The sequence below is a fragment of the Prunus mume genome, linkage group LG3 (genome assembly GCF_029339155.1).
Source record: "Prunus mume cultivar Tortuosa linkage group LG3, ASM2933915v1, whole genome shotgun sequence".
Lineage (NCBI taxonomy): Eukaryota > Viridiplantae > Streptophyta > Magnoliopsida > Rosales > Rosaceae > Prunus > Prunus mume.
Genome location: NC_142700.1, coordinates 1,334,959 through 1,352,848, shown reverse-complemented (window position 1 = coordinate 1,352,848; position 17,890 = coordinate 1,334,959). Strand labels below are relative to the sequence as shown.

General features: G+C 36.9%; 3 protein-coding genes and 1 pseudogene across 6 annotated transcripts; all 4 read left to right on the top strand.

Annotated features, from left to right (window-relative positions):
* The first annotated feature begins 630 nt into the window (after positions 1–630).
* LOC103324502 (CRIB domain-containing protein RIC10-like) lies at positions 631–3,534 on the top strand. Its single transcript, XM_008226568.3, has 5 exons — positions 631–1,150; positions 1,444–1,586; positions 1,727–1,824; positions 1,985–2,096; positions 2,974–3,534. Exons 2-5 carry the CDS (start codon positions 1,547–1,549, stop codon positions 3,174–3,176), a joined length of 453 nt encoding a protein of 150 aa, XP_008224790.1. The 5' UTR covers positions 631–1,150; positions 1,444–1,546; the 3' UTR covers positions 3,177–3,534.
* Positions 3,535–4,609: 1,075 nt separating this feature from the next.
* LOC103324555 (COBRA-like protein 10 pseudogene) lies at positions 4,610–6,966 on the top strand (annotated as a pseudogene).
* Positions 6,967–7,644: 678 nt separating this feature from the next.
* LOC103324556 (uncharacterized) lies at positions 7,645–8,220 on the top strand. Its single transcript, XM_008226628.2, has one exon. It carries the CDS (start codon positions 7,645–7,647, stop codon positions 8,218–8,220), a length of 576 nt encoding a protein of 191 aa, XP_008224850.1.
* A 3,705-nt stretch (positions 8,221–11,925) lies between these two features.
* On the top strand, positions 11,926–17,601 carry LOC103324503 (homeobox-leucine zipper protein PROTODERMAL FACTOR 2-like). Of its 4 annotated transcripts, none has more exons than XM_089048926.1 (12): positions 11,926–12,150; positions 13,519–13,857; positions 13,962–14,079; positions 14,336–14,524; positions 14,629–15,087; positions 15,186–15,287; positions 15,414–15,614; positions 15,700–15,874; positions 15,987–16,258; positions 16,355–16,450; positions 16,663–17,070; positions 17,156–17,601. In XM_089048926.1, the coding sequence occupies exons 2-11, from the start codon at positions 13,598–13,600 to the stop codon at positions 17,041–17,043; spliced, it is 2,253 nt and encodes a 750-aa protein (XP_088905052.1). In that variant the 5' UTR covers positions 11,926–12,150; positions 13,519–13,597; the 3' UTR covers positions 17,044–17,070; positions 17,156–17,601. The 4 variants fall into 4 exon arrangements, with proteins under 4 accessions (XP_088905052.1, XP_008224792.2, XP_088905054.1 ...); XM_008226570.2 differs by having other exon boundaries at positions 11,926–12,848; XM_089048928.1 differs by lacking the exon at positions 11,926–12,150 and adding an exon at positions 12,885–13,258.
* Positions 17,602–17,890: the final 289 nt, after the last annotated feature.

Here is a 17,890-nt window from a genome sequence, read left to right as displayed (position 1 = left end):
TGCATAGAGAAGGATTCAATTCAATTGGGGAAATGGGTTAACCTGTTGCTGTCTTAAAATTCTATTTCTGTTTTTTAATTAATGGTTTTTTTTTACTAGATATAAATAAACAAAATGATACTCTCTTACCAAGTTTGCTTAGGGTATTGGCCAAAATACTAAAATATCCTGGAGGCTCGTCATGAAAGCAGGCCTTAAATCACAGAGTCACAGGGCCATTTTGTCATTAAAAAATAGAGTTTCCCCTTTCACTCTTAATCTACCAATTGGCTTAATTAATACTAAAATCTGAACATAGGCGCTTTTGTATATGTACAATCAATAGTCTAAACTATAAATGAGGGAATTTCACATACATAATTATAAGGGAGTTTCACTAAAACACCCAAAATGGGGGTTGAATTTATTTCACATACATAATTATAATGTCATGGGAGTACGAACATGAAACCTTTAATTTGCAAGTCAATATCATTTTTGATTTGCAAGTCAATATCATTTTCCGCTGAGCGATACTCTATTGGCCTAAACAGAGAGGCTTAAAAGTCAGTCTAGTCAAACACACTGCACAAACAAACACAGCTTCTCTTTCTGTGTGTATCAGATATTTAGCCCGCAATTTAAGTATTTCTTTCTTGCATTATTGTGTGGAGGGCTCTGGCCTCTTGCATTTTTCAGAGAGCCTCTGAAAGAAACCAAGTAAAACCAGCACCACCCAATTTCTTTTGTATTGTCTTCCACTCTCTCCATCTTAATTTGTCCCGTCTTTCACACCCTTCTCTCACCTTTCGTTTTTTTGGCTGTTTTCATTTTTCGTCCACCTTTCCTCCTTTCCTCTTGAGCCGTCTCTTCTCTTTCTCTGTGTCTCTCTGACTCTCTTTTCTCTGCCTGCCCACATTTGTAGATAAATCCCATTACACCATTCTTTCCAGTTTTTTTCTTCTTTTTTGCCCCTTTTAAATTTCTCCTATCATTGTTTTTGGTTGTTTAATTTGTTTCAATCAGTGGTTTCTGGGTTTTTGTTATTACACCAAGAGCTCTTCATTCCATAAAGAGCTTTACATGTTCTGCAATCCATCAAGAGTTGCTGTGCAAAAATGAAGCATGAAACTTGGCTACCTCTTCGTACCTTCATAATCATCCTCTGAAGGTGCGCTCCTTTTCATTGTTTCTTTGGTGAAACGATTTCTTATATAATCAATAACAATAGGGCTTGTAACTGCTTTTTATTTTGTGGAACTCTTAGAATCGTGTATCTTCTATAAATGTATTAATATTTTACAAAATCCGTAGTCAGATACCAATCTTCATTCACAGGGAAAAAGAAAAGTTCCCAAATCACATGCAATGAGAGCCTTATTTCACACTGCTCTTGCCCTTTTTTCTCCTTTGGAAATATTTTAAGAAAAAATTCCGTCTAAGTACATATTTACTTTCTGGCAGGCAAAAGGATCCATATCTCCCAATCTTTAGCTTTGGTGTTTGCTTCCCTGTTGTTTGCACTCTCCAAAGAGGCTGTTTCATTGGGTTTGTAGTTTCTACCACCATGGCAACCAAGATTTTCAAGTACTTCTCTCAAATGTTTGGTAATTATCTCTCACTTTCTGTCTGATGTATCAATATCTATTGTTTATTTACCTTGTATATCAAATCAATTTGGATTTTGATGATTTGATGGCTAAGCTGTAAAATGGGTTTTTTTTTTTTTTTTTTTTGGTTGCTGCAGTTGTGAAAGAGCGTGAAATGGAAATTGGGTACCCAACAGATGTGAAACATGTAGCACACATTGGCTGGGAAGGCCCATCTGATAGCGCTCCCACTTGGGTGCGTATAGCTAGCTAGGCTAACCTGCAAAACAATGTTCTTCTATCCCTCTTGTTATTAATTTGTCTTTTCGTGGCTCCCATGTTTGATTATTCAAACCTACCAACCAAAACATGTGCTGATTTACTTAATTGTTTGTTAATTATGAGTAATTATGCAGATGAACGAATTTAAAAATGGACCAGATTTCTCAACCAGCTCGCTTGGTAGTAACGCTGGTGATCGGATGGGTTCCTCTAATCCTATGGCTTATTCTCCTTGGTCCTCTCAAGGTATGCTTTGAGCCTTTGATCATCACTATAATGCAGATTTTCATTTATGTATGTATGTATGAAATAATTTATGCATGCTTAGGCCAGAACATGCGTGCGTACTAGGTAAAATAATGCAGAACTGATAGCTGGGACCTGAGTGTCATATGAATGATTTTAAGGCTAGCTTAGCTTGTCAATTTGTTCCATTAAACTACGCCTTGTATCATGTGCAGTTGTGCAACAGTATCGTTCTAACCAGACAAGTTTGAGCAGGGTCTTTTCACGGGGTCAATAGGTTTAGGAGATATGTGATTAATGTCTGTTTTAGTTTATTGGTATAAATTTATGAGGTGCGCAAAAGTTTTCAAGATTCTTTGCCCCAACTGCAAGGTTTTGGCTCTTCTGTCACGAGGCAACACACTTTCCTACCTAGAAGAAATATGATAGCTCGTGGGCCTTGGCCTTCTAGAAAGGAAACGCTAGCTTGTTCTTGGTGGTCCACAGGGCTTTGCTAAGTTTGAGATTTGTACCATTACTTTAATTTGGTTGATAAAATACTACTTCACTGTCAATATTTTGATCTTTGGTCTGGTGTGATTGTTTTAGCTACTTTCGATGATGGTCAAGGCATTTTGAAGGTTGCTTGAACATTATCATTGGGATTATTATATCAATTGTCTTAAATCGAGCAATAATTTCATCTTACAGAGGTTTTAGGATTGTTAGGTTTGTGTGTGCCTATCATTTCCCGTGGTATTGTGGTGTGGTTGAAGTGGTCAAATCTTGCTGTGGTGTGTTGCTTTCACCAATTTATTTTAGATTGTGGCGCTTTCCATGATTGAAGAAGACACTTTAACCTCTCTTTTGCTTTTGTTTCTGTAATCTTTTGTGACAGATTTTGAGCATTCGATGGGACACCAACCGTCCCCAGACATATTCAGAGACCTTCCTCGTAGTGAACTTCCTAATGTGCCCAAGAAACCAAAGCGGAAAAAGGTCAAGTCTTCGTCTCCCTCGGCATCAAGATCCTCAAGAGCAACAAAGTCAAAGGCGACTGCATACACCCAAATGGAGGCAACACAAAACCTGCTAATATAGAAAGAGTGGTATGCAAGATTATGAAATTTGGTCAATCAAAGTTAAAGATAAACTGTCAATGTGCATAGAAAAGGATTCTGGGTGCCCATATTTTGTGCTTGCTCTGCAATGTCCACAAGGCCAAGAAGGAGTTAAGATCCAAATATTTGGACATGGCTTATGTAAATTTTTAGAAAAGCATGATGGAAATTATGTGGTCGGAGAAACTCTGGAACTTATGTGAATTTGAAAAGTGGATGATCATTGTGCAAAGGGTGACAGCCAATTTAGGAAGACACCAAGTTTTTGTTTTGACATGAATGTAATAAAACATGCAGTCAGGTTAAGAATTTAGTTGTGCTGGTGGATGGTTTGCTCATTCAGATTATTGAACTTTAACAAGAATACAAGATGTTCACTTTTACTAACGATTCTCAAGTTTTTTTTATAATAAAAAAAATGTTATACCAGCAAATTGTGACTATTATTATAAAAATAAAAATAAAGCAATGTGAAGGTAAAGGAAAGCTTTTCTGTACACCAGCAAGCAAATTGGGCCTTTTTTTTATCATGATCCGAAAACTATTGGATTAAAAAAGGGAAACCAAATTACCAGCAAACTGATCATGTGTTTTGGGAGTAGTTGTCAATAATTCTTGCTCACTAATTACCTTTTTATAGCGGTGTGCAAAATCCAATCTAGTCCGCCTAAGTCGATCAATTCAATCCAATCCAATTTAATTATAATCGGTTTCACACCAAACCATCAAGGAAAAGGATTCAATTTCCTGGTTAGTGGGAAGACATAAGGTTTAGGACATAGGGTTTTGAACTCAACCAATTTAGTGGGCAGACATGATGCTCTTAGCTAAAAACTTGATGGGTTTTTTGTTCTCCGTTTGTTGTCTTGCCTTCGGCCTTTCTTCCTTTGGCAATTTGGGTTTTAGCTACCCTTTGGGCCTTCACCTTTTTCGGCTTTATGTATCTTGTTTCTTGACCAAAATAAATATAAACAAAACAATAAAAAGATACAAATTTTTTGTGTAACAAACATTGAGATGTGGCATACGCGGGTTAGCCAGGCAGTGAGTCCACCCCTTTACACTCAAGCTCGAGTCATTCCTTTGTTGATTTAGATTAATTTAGGGTAATTTAGATAATTTTTTATATAAAAATACAAAATAAAGACAATGAGATGTTGGCGGGAAAACACTGTATTCTTCCCAAAAAAAAATTCCCTGGAGATATTAGTGTCATTCAATTATTTCGAGAGTTGCAAAATTCAAATGACCGTTAACCGTTACCTTGCCTAATACAGCGGTAAGGTCAGGGGATGAGGTTTCGTCCGACTTATCCTCCACAAGTTTATCACTCTCTCAACTTTTTTGAGTTTTATCTTTTGGCACCCATTTCTCAATTGCTCCCTTTGCTCTGTTCACCATTCACTCCACAATTTCAAACAAAAACTTAGCAATCCAACCAAGTTTCATCAATCAAATCAAATATCCTCCATTAATCAGAGAGAGCTAGTTAGCTAATTTGAAATCAACCCATGTCACATTTTCATATTAAAAAACATACCACCCTGTAACATCTTCCCTGTAATTGTGAACAAAAGACATGAAAAGGGCTTGGTGGGTTGTAATTACACTCATGTTTGCCTTGTTTGGTTTTGCATTTTCGTTAACCAGTGCTCAAGATAATGGCGATGGAGGAGATCAACAACCAGCTGCACCAACCCCAGCACAACAAGATTGTGATGGGATTTACATGAGCTATGACTTTGAATCTCGGCGCAAAATCTACCCTTTCCTCAAGAATGCGGAGAAGCAGGCATGGGCCTTCAAATCCACCGCACACATAGTCAACACAGGCACATACGAGCTCAAGGCCTGGAAGATTTATGTTGGGTTTCAACACAAGGAGATTCTAGTTGGTGCAACTGGTGCAGTTTTGATGAACGGTGATGATTTCCCGGCTGATGTTGGGAATGGGACTTACCTCTCTGGATCAGGACAGACAGATTTGAAAACCTCAATTAGCACTGCAGGAGATTACACCCAAATTCAAGCCAAAATTCAATTCAGTGGAACCATGTTTGGTGTCAAGCCATCTGGGGTCCCCATGCCTAAAACAATACGGCTTGTTAACGATGGATACAAGTGCCCCTCACCGACCAATCGCAGTAAGTGCTAATTCATTGAGAAATGTTCTCTTGTCATATTGTCAATCTGAATCATTCGTTGCGTTGATTCTTACATGAACATATATGTTTACCATTCTAATATTTGGTTTTTGGTTTTCTGTTCTTTCTTAATTTGGTCATGGCTATACAGAGGGGTCTATGTATGTATGTTGTGTTAGGAACCCAAAGTTTAAGGCCAATGTAACAAAAACCAAGTTCTTGCCTCGGCAGAAGGGCGATCTCACAATAGCATATGATGTTATTCAAGCCTACGAAAATAATTACCTTGCTCAGGTAACAATGGAGAACTGCAGCCCTTTGGGACGTTTGGACCATTGGAACTTGACCTGGGAATGGATGAGAGGGGAATTCATATACAACATGAAAGGCGCTTATCCGCGTACAATTGATTATTTGAATTGTATATATGGTGATGCTGGAAAATACTATCAACAGATGGATTTTTCCAAGGTCTTGAACTGTGAAAAGAAACCGGTCATCGGAGACCTACCTAGAGAGAAAGCAAACGATACTCAAGTTGGGAAGATACCCAACTGCTGCAGAAATGGTAGCATTTTGCCTCCTATAATGGACCAAAGCAAGACCAAATCTGCTTTCCAAATGCAGGTGTTCAAATTACCTCCTGATTTGAATCGAACCGCTCTGTATCCACCCGAAAGATTTAAAGTGGATGGGGTGCTCAATCCAGAATACAAATGTGGGCAACCTATAAGGGTAGATCCTGCTCAATTTCCAGACCCAAGTGGTCTTCAGGCTACAAGCTTAGCCATTGCAAGCTGGCAAATAGTATGCAACATAACAAGGGCCAAAACCAGGAAGCCAAAGTGTTGTGTTTCATTCTCTGCTTATTACAATGAGTCTGTGATCCCCTGCAACACATGTGCCTGTGGTTGCAGTGACACAAAAAAATGCAACCCAAAAGCCCCTGCCCTTCTTCTCCCTCCAGAAACACTTCTTGTTCCCTTTGAAAATAGGACAAAGAAGGCCATAGCTTGGGCAAGCATAAAGCACCATCATGTGCCCAAGCCACTGCCTTGTGGTGACCATTGTTCAGTTAGTGTAAATTGGCATCTCTTATCAGATTACAAGGATGGCTGGACAGCTAGAATCACATTATTCAATTGGGACAAAACCAACTTTGAAGATTGGTTTACTGCCGTGCAGCTCAAGAAAGCTACCGCTGGTTATGAAAAGGCGTACTCTTTCAATGGGACCAAAATTCCCAAGCTGGACAACATCATCTTCCTCCAAGGCTTGAAGGGCTTGAATTTTTTGGTGGCTCAGAAAAATGGAACGAAGCCGGAAAAAGATCCCAAGGTACCTGGAAAGCAACAATCTGTGATTTCCTTTAAAAAGAAGCATACACCAGACATAGAAGTAGCTAAAGGAGATGGGTTTCCTACAAGGGTGTTTTTCAATGGAGAAGAATGTTCTCTTCCTACTCAACTTCCACTATCACACGGAAACTGTCTTCATGTAAATTTTGTAGTTGCAATTTTCCTTTCACTTCTGAGTTTTGTTATGTAATTAATTAATCTTAGGCTAAAACATATTGTTCTTCATTTATGCCCTAGGACACAAATTAAGTTAGCTGCAGAAATCTAGAGTACTTCCTTGTATGATATAATTTCTATCTAATTTTGTAGTAGTAGGAACAGTAGTAGAAGTATTTACCAAGATCTTTGTCTAAATTTACCAAGAAGATAAAAGAAAGAAAGAAAAAGGGTCAAAGAAACTATGCAATTTCCTACAACTCCCGTTTTGTGTAGAAACTTAATGTGACCCACTTCTTTCACTAATTGATTTCGTATCGAGTCCAAAACTTGGGAAATATTATAATTTTGTGGGAGACTTCAGACCAAAAAAAGGAAAAGGAAAAAAGAAGGGTGACTTGGGCATGGCCCTACTCTCCAAAGCTCAAAATAGCCCAGCCCAATTCTTGTTATATGTTATGGCTTATGGCCCAAACTATTTTCCATATTATTTAAACAAAACAAAAAGACCCTCGATTGTATCTATAGTATTCACATAAACAAGAACGAAAGTGATGGCAACAACCGTCTTCCAAACTCATTGTAACAAACTCCTCCATTGTTGTCTCCATCAATAAAAAACATACAACTCAAACAAAAAACAATAATGCCTTTTTTTCTTGTTTTAATCACAACCACCGGCCTTAACAACACCGTTACCATGTGAAACAAAGATTTGTAGCAAACATAAACACATGTCTTGATTTCATCCATCCAAATCAAACTAGACATTAATCTAAACTCCTTCACCATGGCAGGCTCTCGCAAAGGTTTAAAAATCTTTGCTGCTGTCACTGGCATTCTCCTCATTGTCATCTTAGTTGTTCTAGTTGTTCTGTTCGTTACAATCTTTAAACCCAAAGAACCTTCGATCTTCACCAAGCCGGTGACCCTAGAAAGCTTTGAATTGGTAGTTACTCCAGTGGTAAGGTTGAATGTATCAATTGGAATATTGATCACAGTGAAAAATCCAAACTATGGAGGCTTTAAGTATGAAAACAGCACAGCTCATATCAGTTATCGTGGGAATGTCGTCGCTGAAGCTCCGATCGAAGAAGACACAATTCCAGCTCGTGCGACTCATAACATCACCTCTTCTGTGAGTATTTTAGCTGATAAATTGGTTACTGATACCCATTTTATGGGTGATGTGATTTTGGTTGGGGTATTGAATTTTACTTCAGAAACCACCCTGCATGGCAAGGTGAGCTTGTTGAAGGTCTTTAAGATGAAGGCAACTAGTTATAGCGAATGCAACATCTCTATCACGATCAAAACCCAGAGCGCTGACTCCGTTTGTAAATCCAGGGTAGAATTGAAGAAATAAAGTTCGTTGACAAACTGTTAATGTAAACCACACATTATGATGAATAAATTTACAATCAACTTATGTAGTATTCTAGGTATAGGATAATATATATTTATGGAGATTATAAATGATGATAAATATGTAGTTTGTGTACTACACACCAATGATTCATTTGTTTGTTTTTTTTATTTTGGGTCTTGAACTTGATTTATAAAAATTAGTGTTGTGGAATTTACCAACTGATTGTTGCCATGGAAATAAAGGAAGTTGTTGTATTGCTTTCAATATTATTTATTAGATGAACCCCTTAATATAAGTATTGGTGTAAATTTATTCTAAGCACTTATCTTTTCAACTCCCAATTGGTGATTCTCCCCAACTAAGGACGATGCCACCTTGAAGAAGGTTGAGCAGTTTTATAATGTATGTATGATATATTAATGCAAAACTAATTCATTGAAAGTTACATGCTATTGGAATATTTATTCCTTTGCGATTGCTCTCGACACATCCAGATTGCAATGTTCCTTACATAAAAGCTAACTGTAGGGCCTATGATGATGAAGATTTATTGTTCCACCAAGCAAATCAAACAAGACGAGGGATTCCCAATATTAATGTTGGCTAAGGCCCTAGTTGATCAGTGACACATGATCTTTAAAACAATATCAAGCAGAAGTAAAATTTGTGACCCACCATATTAATTTTCACTAAAACTGAAAAATGTAATAAATGCAAATTTGAATTTATAATAATATGGTGGGTGAACATTTAAAAACAAGGAATGTAAATTCTTGCTATTGTCAACAAATCACCTGCCACAGATAGCTAGCCTTGCAAAAGTAAATATTATTCTTGTTCGAATTTTGATTGTTCTTTTTTGATTGATAACCCAACCCCACCCAACACAATCAAAATAATAATAGAAAATTTTGTAAGTCTAGAAGTTCACGGGGCATTCTTCAATAAGTATTTAAGTTAAGGATTGGTTACATACTTCTAATTTCGGTTGTTGGATTGCATTTAAAAGACTACCAACACATTTAATGAATACAATCCAACGGCCAAAATTAGAAATATATATGAAACTAATCCTTAAAATAAAATACTTATTGAAAACTCTCCCACTAAGACAACTCATTTAGACTATTAATTTGTATTTCCTTTTTAATTATCCTTTTCAATTAACTGATCAACCATGAAGAATCCCCTTCCCTCCAACTTTTCCTTCATCCTACCAAACCAGAAAATCTGAAGGATATATTCAATTAAGAACAAATTAAACAATGGGCCAGAGAGGGTTAGACAGGACATTATTCCTTTGATCTGGAATAATTCGATCTGGAACAATTCACATCAACGATTCAACAACAATAATACATTAATATTTTAGAGATCTCTCAATAGGAGTGTATATATATATATATATATATATATATATATATATATATATCACTCTAATAATTTTATTTGAAAGACGCCCTTTAGGGTATTTTATAATTTTTATTTTTTCCCCAATGATCCAAACCATCTATTTTTTAGGTCTTCATTTAAAAATCCTTACCAAAAAAAAAAAAAAAAAGACAAATCGGAAACCATTTAAACATCCAATTGTGTCATACAAAATCAATGAACACGATGCTTCAAGAAAGTACTAAAATTTCAATAATTTAATTGAGTGGCTAAATGATATCAGATTCAATGGATTTTTTTGCAGAGATGATCTTCGAATAAATATCTACAAAATAGATTGTTTGGATTAATGGAATACAATGTGTGGTAGGCTCTACAAAGGTGTCCTTTAGATAAGCTTATTTAAAAAATTCATCAACAAAGTTAACTGTGTGTATATAGTATATATATATATGTGTGTGTGAGTGTGTATGTATATGTGTGTATGTGTTTCACATCAGTACATTACCAATATTAATAATTTAATATTTGATAACTTGGAAGCTAGACGTACTCGACAATTGATGTTGTCATGTAAATACAAGTGTGATGATTTGACATATCCAATTTGAGGAATTTGTTCTTATCAACAACAAAAAATAAACTTAGAACCATTTGATTTTCTTCAATTCAAGTCAATTTACCATTTATGGAGAGATTGTGAAATTTACTCTTATGTATTGCACTTTGAAAAATGAAAATAGATAGATAAGTTGAAACAATTTAAGAAACAAATAATATAAAAGAGTACATTTCACATCAATTAAATTTAACAAGGTACTGCTAAACGAACCCTAAAATTAACTGAGTACACCCTATGATCTAAGTACATCCTAATATTTTAATCAAATCGTAAAATTCACTAAGTACACCCTATTTAACTATCAAAAATACCCATAGTACACCCTAATACACTCTATCACACAACACTCTAATACCAATCTTAAACCATGTTTGTCTTTTTATATGAATTCGTGCTCTTTTTTAGATTTTGATTTTGCATCAAAATCTTTAATTTCTTAAGTTGTTGTGGGAGTAGATTTAATAGGGCAACTTCATAGTAGGGGGAAAAATAAAAACAAAGAAAATGTTTCAATGTCCATACAAAGATTCTATATGCAATTTTTGTATGAATCATCCCAATTTTGTTTTCTTTTATGACACCAAATATTGTTTTCTTCTCTTTGTGTTGAACAAAGGAGTAAACAGTGAGTCCATCCATGTTTTTTTTTTGTTTGGGACGAGACAACCAAGTTTATTCTTCAATTGATAATGATGGCTGACATTTGATTAAGCAGAATATGGTAAGTAGGGTGTACTTACTAAAATTATATTTATTTCACATCAATATATTCTTTTTGGTTATTTTATATGAGGATAAATTAGTAATTCAATAAATAGTTTGGTTGTAGGATGTACTCAGATAATTTTAGAGTTCGTTTAGCAGCACTCAATATTATGTCCTATAAATTTATTTAGGGTCCATTTGGTTAGAAGAATATCATAATAAACCTGACTTGGTTTATGAATGCAATGTATTTGAAATGTTAAGATTTCAATTTTCAGTGAGATAAGAAATGAAAATGACTATGTACAATGAATCATTTGTAATCTACGTGTTGCTTGCTTTCTTAGGCAAATACAAACTCATATGCATATTGTAGACATGTTATTGGAAATTAATTTAACTAAAAATTATAACCTTGTTTTCTAATCACAAAGATGTTCTTGGAAATCAATACTTCAATGAAAAGCTTGTTATCTCTTTCAAACTCGACTTGTTTACAAATTGTGCATACCAAAGTTCAAATTTGACTTGTTTCTTAACAATCCGAATAAATTTTATTTCTTTTACGAAGCCATCAAACTCAGATGAGCCGAACTCGATATCAACATGATTACTGATTAGAATGGCATTAGTTGAGTATATATCCAACATAGGAAGCTGTTCATCTAAAAGAAAAGAAGAAGAAATAAAAATTACAATACAGAGGGAATGGCAGAGGGAGTGAACGTTGAAACTTAAGTTAGGGCAGTTAAGAAGACGTAATTCATTTCACCATACTCCCTATACGAAATTTAAAACATGAGGACGATGAGGTGCCAAACCCTGACGATATCTCTCTCTCTCTCTCTCTCTCTCTCTCTCTCTCATGCATGCTTCGCATTTACACCTCTCCTTCCCTCCATAAATGCTATCGCACCCTCTCAATACGCTCTGCATTAACTCCTTCGCTGTCACATCCTCTCCACCTGTTCCTCTTTCTTCTCCCCTTCCCTAAAGTCTCTCTCTCTCTTTCGCTATTTGGATTCTATCTCCTCTTTTTTCTCGTCCGTTTCTTTCTCTTTCTCTCTCTCTCTCTTCTTCATCACCGCATTCATATTCTTAAACCCCTTTACAAACTCTACAGAAATCTTCAATCTGCTCCCCAAACCTCAAAACAATCACAACGGGAACGGAGATCTTTCTTCCCCGTAGCCTAGCTAGATCAGAGGGTCAGCTGCTTTGACCCTTAAGCTTCCATTAAGTCACCATTTTTTTTTCCTAAGTAATATATATGCTTTAGTCGAACGGATTTTGTCATATTCTTTCCTAAGTCCCCGTTTTTAATTTCTAGAAGAAAAAAAAAACTTCCGTTATTTTCAGCACAGAGAGAGAGAGAGAGAGAGAGAGAGAGAGAGAGAGAGAGGGGTGGGGTTGGGAAAACCGAGATCGAGTTTAGTGGGCGTTATAATCCTTGTTTAGCGTGTTTGAAAACTCATTAAGTATTATCCCAGTCATTTAGCACGTAAGAACAAAAAGGCTAATGACTTTCTGAAGGCCCAAAACCGTAGTTCTAGTCCTTTCTGCCCGCTTGTTACTTGAACTAATCCTATTTAGCTTTGCTCAGACACTGCCAGACAATCTATTAAAAGTTCAAAAACCCAACAACCCCGCACAAAGAGTCAACCCCCAATAACACCATATCCAGCAACTACCTCTTACCTCCTCAGAGTCAAAGAGAGAGAGAGAGAGAGAGAGAGAGAGAGAGAGAGAGAGAGATGAATGGTGTGTGGTCTAGTCTAGGGTTTCTTTGAGAGTGAGATATGTATATGGCAGCCGGAAACATGCTTCCGGCAAGGGATAAGTGCATGAAACTTTCATTTAGGGGAAGAAAGTTGTAACCTTCCCAGCTAATATCATCGCATCTCAGGTCAGTATTCTTTTAGGCGGTGTGGGGTTTGTATAATATAACTTTTGAGATTTTGGGAATTATTTTTTTTCTAGATACATGTACATTCACGAGTATATATGCGTGTATTTTGTCATCCCAAGCCTTCATTCTATATAGGGATCATAAATATATTAGCATATATAGGTTTTTATGGGATGCATTTGAAGCAAAATCCTTTTAGGTCGAAACGGTAAATCTTCAGAGAGAGAGAGAGAGAGAGAGAGAGAGAGGTGGGGCTGGGGGGAAGACTTGAATGTATGTAGATACATGGTTTACAGCTTTATCCTGTACAGAAATTTATTTATACTTCCAGAATGGAAATACAGATCACTTGCCCTATAAACTTACCTACCATTTATTATGCTGTAGCTCTCAGATTTTTAGCTTCGGTATTTCTTACAAATTAATTTTCTCTTCCTCTAAGTTTTTTCTTTCTATGGATTGGGTCGAAGTAAGATGGTTTATTTATATTTTCTTATTTTTTGTAAATGTTTTTCTTTTTCTTCACTGTTTCTTATATATATTTTTAACTAGTGTAAGAGTCTTAATTCCAAAAAAACCTCTCTGAGTGTTGGTCTGAGTTCTTTAACATGTTTCTCAGTGTGCGGTGCCTTTTATTTTTTTAATGATAAATTCTTTGTGTTGGCAGATTGAAATTAAGACAAGAGAGATAAGTATATATCTAGAACAATATTCCTAAATTTTAGGGATTCGACGAGGAGAGAAAAATGTATCAGCCAAGCATGTTCGAGAATCACCACCATATCCTAGATCATATGACGACCAGCAGCACCCACAAAACCTCGGAAAGTACTGAAGTACTAGGAAAGAGCAGACTGCTGGACGATGATTTCGAGACCAAATCCGGCACCGAAACGACTACTGATGCTCCCTCCGGCGATGAGCAAGATCCTAACAACACCGGTCCACGCCCCAAACGAAAACGTTACCATCGCCACACCCAGCGCCAAATCCAAGAGATGGAAGCGTAAGCGTTTTGTTGTGTTGTGTTGTTTTTTCAATCTTGCTTTTAGGGTTTTTGAGATCATCAACTTCATCGTGAACACAATTTTTGTCTATCAAAATTATCAGATTCTTCAAGGAGTGTCCTCACCCAGACGACAAGCAAAGGAAGGAGCTGAGCCGTGAACTAGGGTTAGAGCCTTTGCAAGTCAAATTTTGGTTCCAAAACAAGCGCACCCAAATGAAGGTAGAAAATTACAGACACACTTATGTATGTAGAAAAAAAAACAATTCAATATGCGTTTCCTTAAAGTCATTTAGTTCCAAACTAATGTTCCACAGACGAGGAATTATCCTTTATTATCTTTGAGACTTTATTTGACTTTGTAATAGTTACTAAGGACTTTAATTTTATGCAATCTCTGTACACATTAAGCTCTCTCCAATAACTTGGTTTACTTTTGTGTATATGTTTTGACATTAACTATAATATTTATTCTTAGGCTCAACATGAACGCCATGAGAATTCAATTTTGAAATCAGAGAACGACAAGCTTCGCGCCGAGAACAACAGGTACAAGGAAGCCCTCGGCAATGCCACATGCCCCAACTGTGGAGGACCAGCTGCTCTTGGTGAGATGTCATTTGATGAGCAGCATTTGAGGATCGAAAATGCTCGTTTGCGTGAAGAGGTGATGCTCAAAACACAATTAATTGATTCCATTTTCAATTATTTTTTTTTTTTATAATCCTTTTTCACTATAAATGACTTCGGTTTATTGCCTGACCTATACAGATTGATAGGATATCTTCAATTGCTGCCAAATATGTTGGCAAGCCTTTGTCAAGCTCATTTTCTTCTCACATTCCACCTCATGTGCCTTCCCGCTCCCTTGATCTCGGGGTTGGCAGTTTCGGGGCTCAATCGGGTTTTGTGGGAGAGATGTATGGATCATCAAGTGATCTTCTCAGGTCAGTTTCAGTACCCACCGACGCAGATAAGCCGATGATTGTTGAGCTTGCCGTGGCAGCCATGGAAGAACTCATTAGAATGGCTCAGGCTGGAGAGCCTTTATGGGTTCCTGGTGACCATAACTCATCTCATAATCATGAAATTTTGAATGAAGATGAATACTTGAGGACGTTTCCTAGGGGAATTGGCCCCACACCATTGGGTTTGAAGTCTGAAGCTTCAAGAGAATCAGCTCTGGTCATCATGAATCATGTTAACCTTGTTGAGATTCTCATGGATGTGGTAATTAACATATATAATTGAACATTAACTGAACTTCTAATTTAATTGGAATTTGACTATATATCTCTAAATTTTTCATGATCCATGATGCGTTTCAGAACCAATGGTCTACTGTCTTTTGTGGTATTGTTTCAAGAGCAATGACCCTCGATATCCTATCAACTGGAGTAGCTGGGAACTACAATGGAGCCTTACAAGTGGTTAGTACACACTAATTAATCTGAATTTGCAATGACTCAAACAATTAACTTGTAAAACATCCTCAAAGCAAAAGTCATATATATTATGTATGCTAAAAGGCTACATTTTCTTTCTATAATGTATAGATGACAGCTGAGTTCCAAGTGCCCTCGCCACTGGTTCCGACCCGTGAGAATTACTTTGTAAGGTACTGCAAGCAGCATGTTGATGGAACTTGGGCAGTGGTTGATGTTTCCTTGGACAACCTACGCCCAAGTCCAATTTCAAGGAGTCGAAGAAGGCCATCCGGTTGCTTAATCCAAGAATTGCCAAATGGTTACTCCAAGGTGCACAATGTTTCCTACTATTCTGATTAAGTTATATAGTTCATGTGTTTTTTTTCCTCATGGTTTACTTTGTATGATTGTGTAGGTTATATGGGTGGAACACGTTGAAGTGGATGATAGGTCTGTTCACAACATATACAGGCCTCTAGTTAACTCTGGTCTTGCTTTTGGGGCAAAGCGTTGGGTGGCTACACTTGATAGGCAATGCGAACGTCTTGCGAGTTCAATGGCCAGTAACATTCCTGCTGGAGATCTCTGTGGTACACACACATTAATCTTAATAATTTACTTCCCTTTGTTAACTAATGGTATATATTTTCCTTTATATCAACTTCATGGGTTTCCAGTTCTTATAAAATTATATATATACAGTGATAACTAGTCCAGAAGGGAGGAAAAGTATGCTGAAGCTGGCACAAAGAATGGTGATGAGCTTCTGCACTGGTGTGGGTGCTTCTACTGCCCATGCATGGACAACATTATCAGCAACAGGTTCAGATGATGTGAGGGTCATGACCAGAAAAAGTATGGATGATCCTGGCAGGCCTCCTGGGATTGTGCTTAGTGCTGCAACTTCCTTCTGGATTCCAGTCCCTCCCAAGAGAGTTTTTGATTTCCTGCGAGATGAGAACTCTCGTACTGAGGTATAGATATTAATTAAACATGATATGCATCCCAAATATTAGGGCATTTCCGATTAAACATACATATTCATTTAATTTGTGTCATACAATCTTCAGTGGGATATACTTTCAAACGGTGGCCTAGTGCAAGAGATGGCACATATAGCTAATGGTCGTGATCCAGGCAACAGTGTCTCCCTACTGAGGGTTAATGTAAGTCTCCTAGAACATATATGCATCGAGAGTGTGAATTTAAACTATTGGTCAAGTTAATTATTGAATGATTGTGCGGTTCAAATTTATAGTATGACATGATAAATATACGTGTGATAGTATAAATATCATCATAAATATATAAATATCCTCCTAACCTTAGTATTTAATTAAAAACAATAGTGACCAAGCTAATTAATTTCGTGTTGCAGAGTGCAAATTCAAGCCAAAGCAACATGCTGATACTTCAGGAGAGCTGCACAGATTCAACAGGGTCATACGTGATTTATGCTCCAGTTGATATTGTGGCCATGAATGTTGTGTTGAGTGGTGGAGATCCAGATTATGTTGCACTTCTGCCATCTGGTTTTGCCATCCTACCAGACGGGCCTACTGGGCCCTTAGGAGGAGGAGGAGGAGGAATTCTTGATGTTGGGTCTGGTGGGTCCCTACTCACCGTCGCATTTCAGATCTTGGTAGATTCAGTTCCTACTGCCAAACTCTCTCTGGGATCTGTGGCCACTGTTAACAATCTAATTAAGTGCACGGTTGAGCGGATTAGGGCTGCGGTCACATGTGAACAGAACGCATGACAATTAGCTAGATAGCCTTTATAGATGGTGAGCTCACTTATTTATTAGTTAATTTTTGGTTTTTAAGGAATTTCACTTGACTAATTACATTTAAATTTCTTTGTCTTTGCAGTGGGAAAGAGGTAGAAAAGGAAAGGAAAGAATGGTGTGGTGGGTTTACTCAGAAATTGAACGTTACAAGGGGAAGAAGTCAAGAACGCACCTTTGTAATATCCTTGTGTCGTGGTGTTTTGGTGAGGCAGAAGCCAAAAAGACGCAAATCACCACCTCACAAGGGTAGTGGGTTCGGGTATTGACTTTCCCTAAACAAAGAGGAAAGTAAACTCTCATCCCTTGTTAATTGTTAGTTTATAAAGTTCAGAATAACTCTGTTCACCTTAAATTTACTGTTTTGCCCTAGGATTAGGGGGGTAGGGTTAGGAGATTAGGGTTCATTGTAGTAGGGTGGTAAGTTTATAACTGTTTAAGCGTCTTACTTTCCTTGTCATGTATGTGTTTAAAAGAGGTAATGTTTAGTTGGATTTTTGATATCACATTAACAATGGTTTCAATTTCACATGTTTTGTAACTTCCAGAGTTGTTAGGGTTATTTTTGTTTATGTGGTAATTAATTATCATATCCAGAAATCATGGATGCTGGATTAAGGAAAAATGAGCATATAATCTTCTTGCTAAGATTTTATTTGGGGCACGACATCGTATCATGATCATCGTTGCCAACTCCAATTACTTCGGATATGAATTAATGAAAGATCAATTTGATTCTTGAACACTCATAATATCTTAACCAGCCCCTTAAGTTACCTACACAAATAAATTATCCGCAAATGCCCATGAGTTTTAGTTC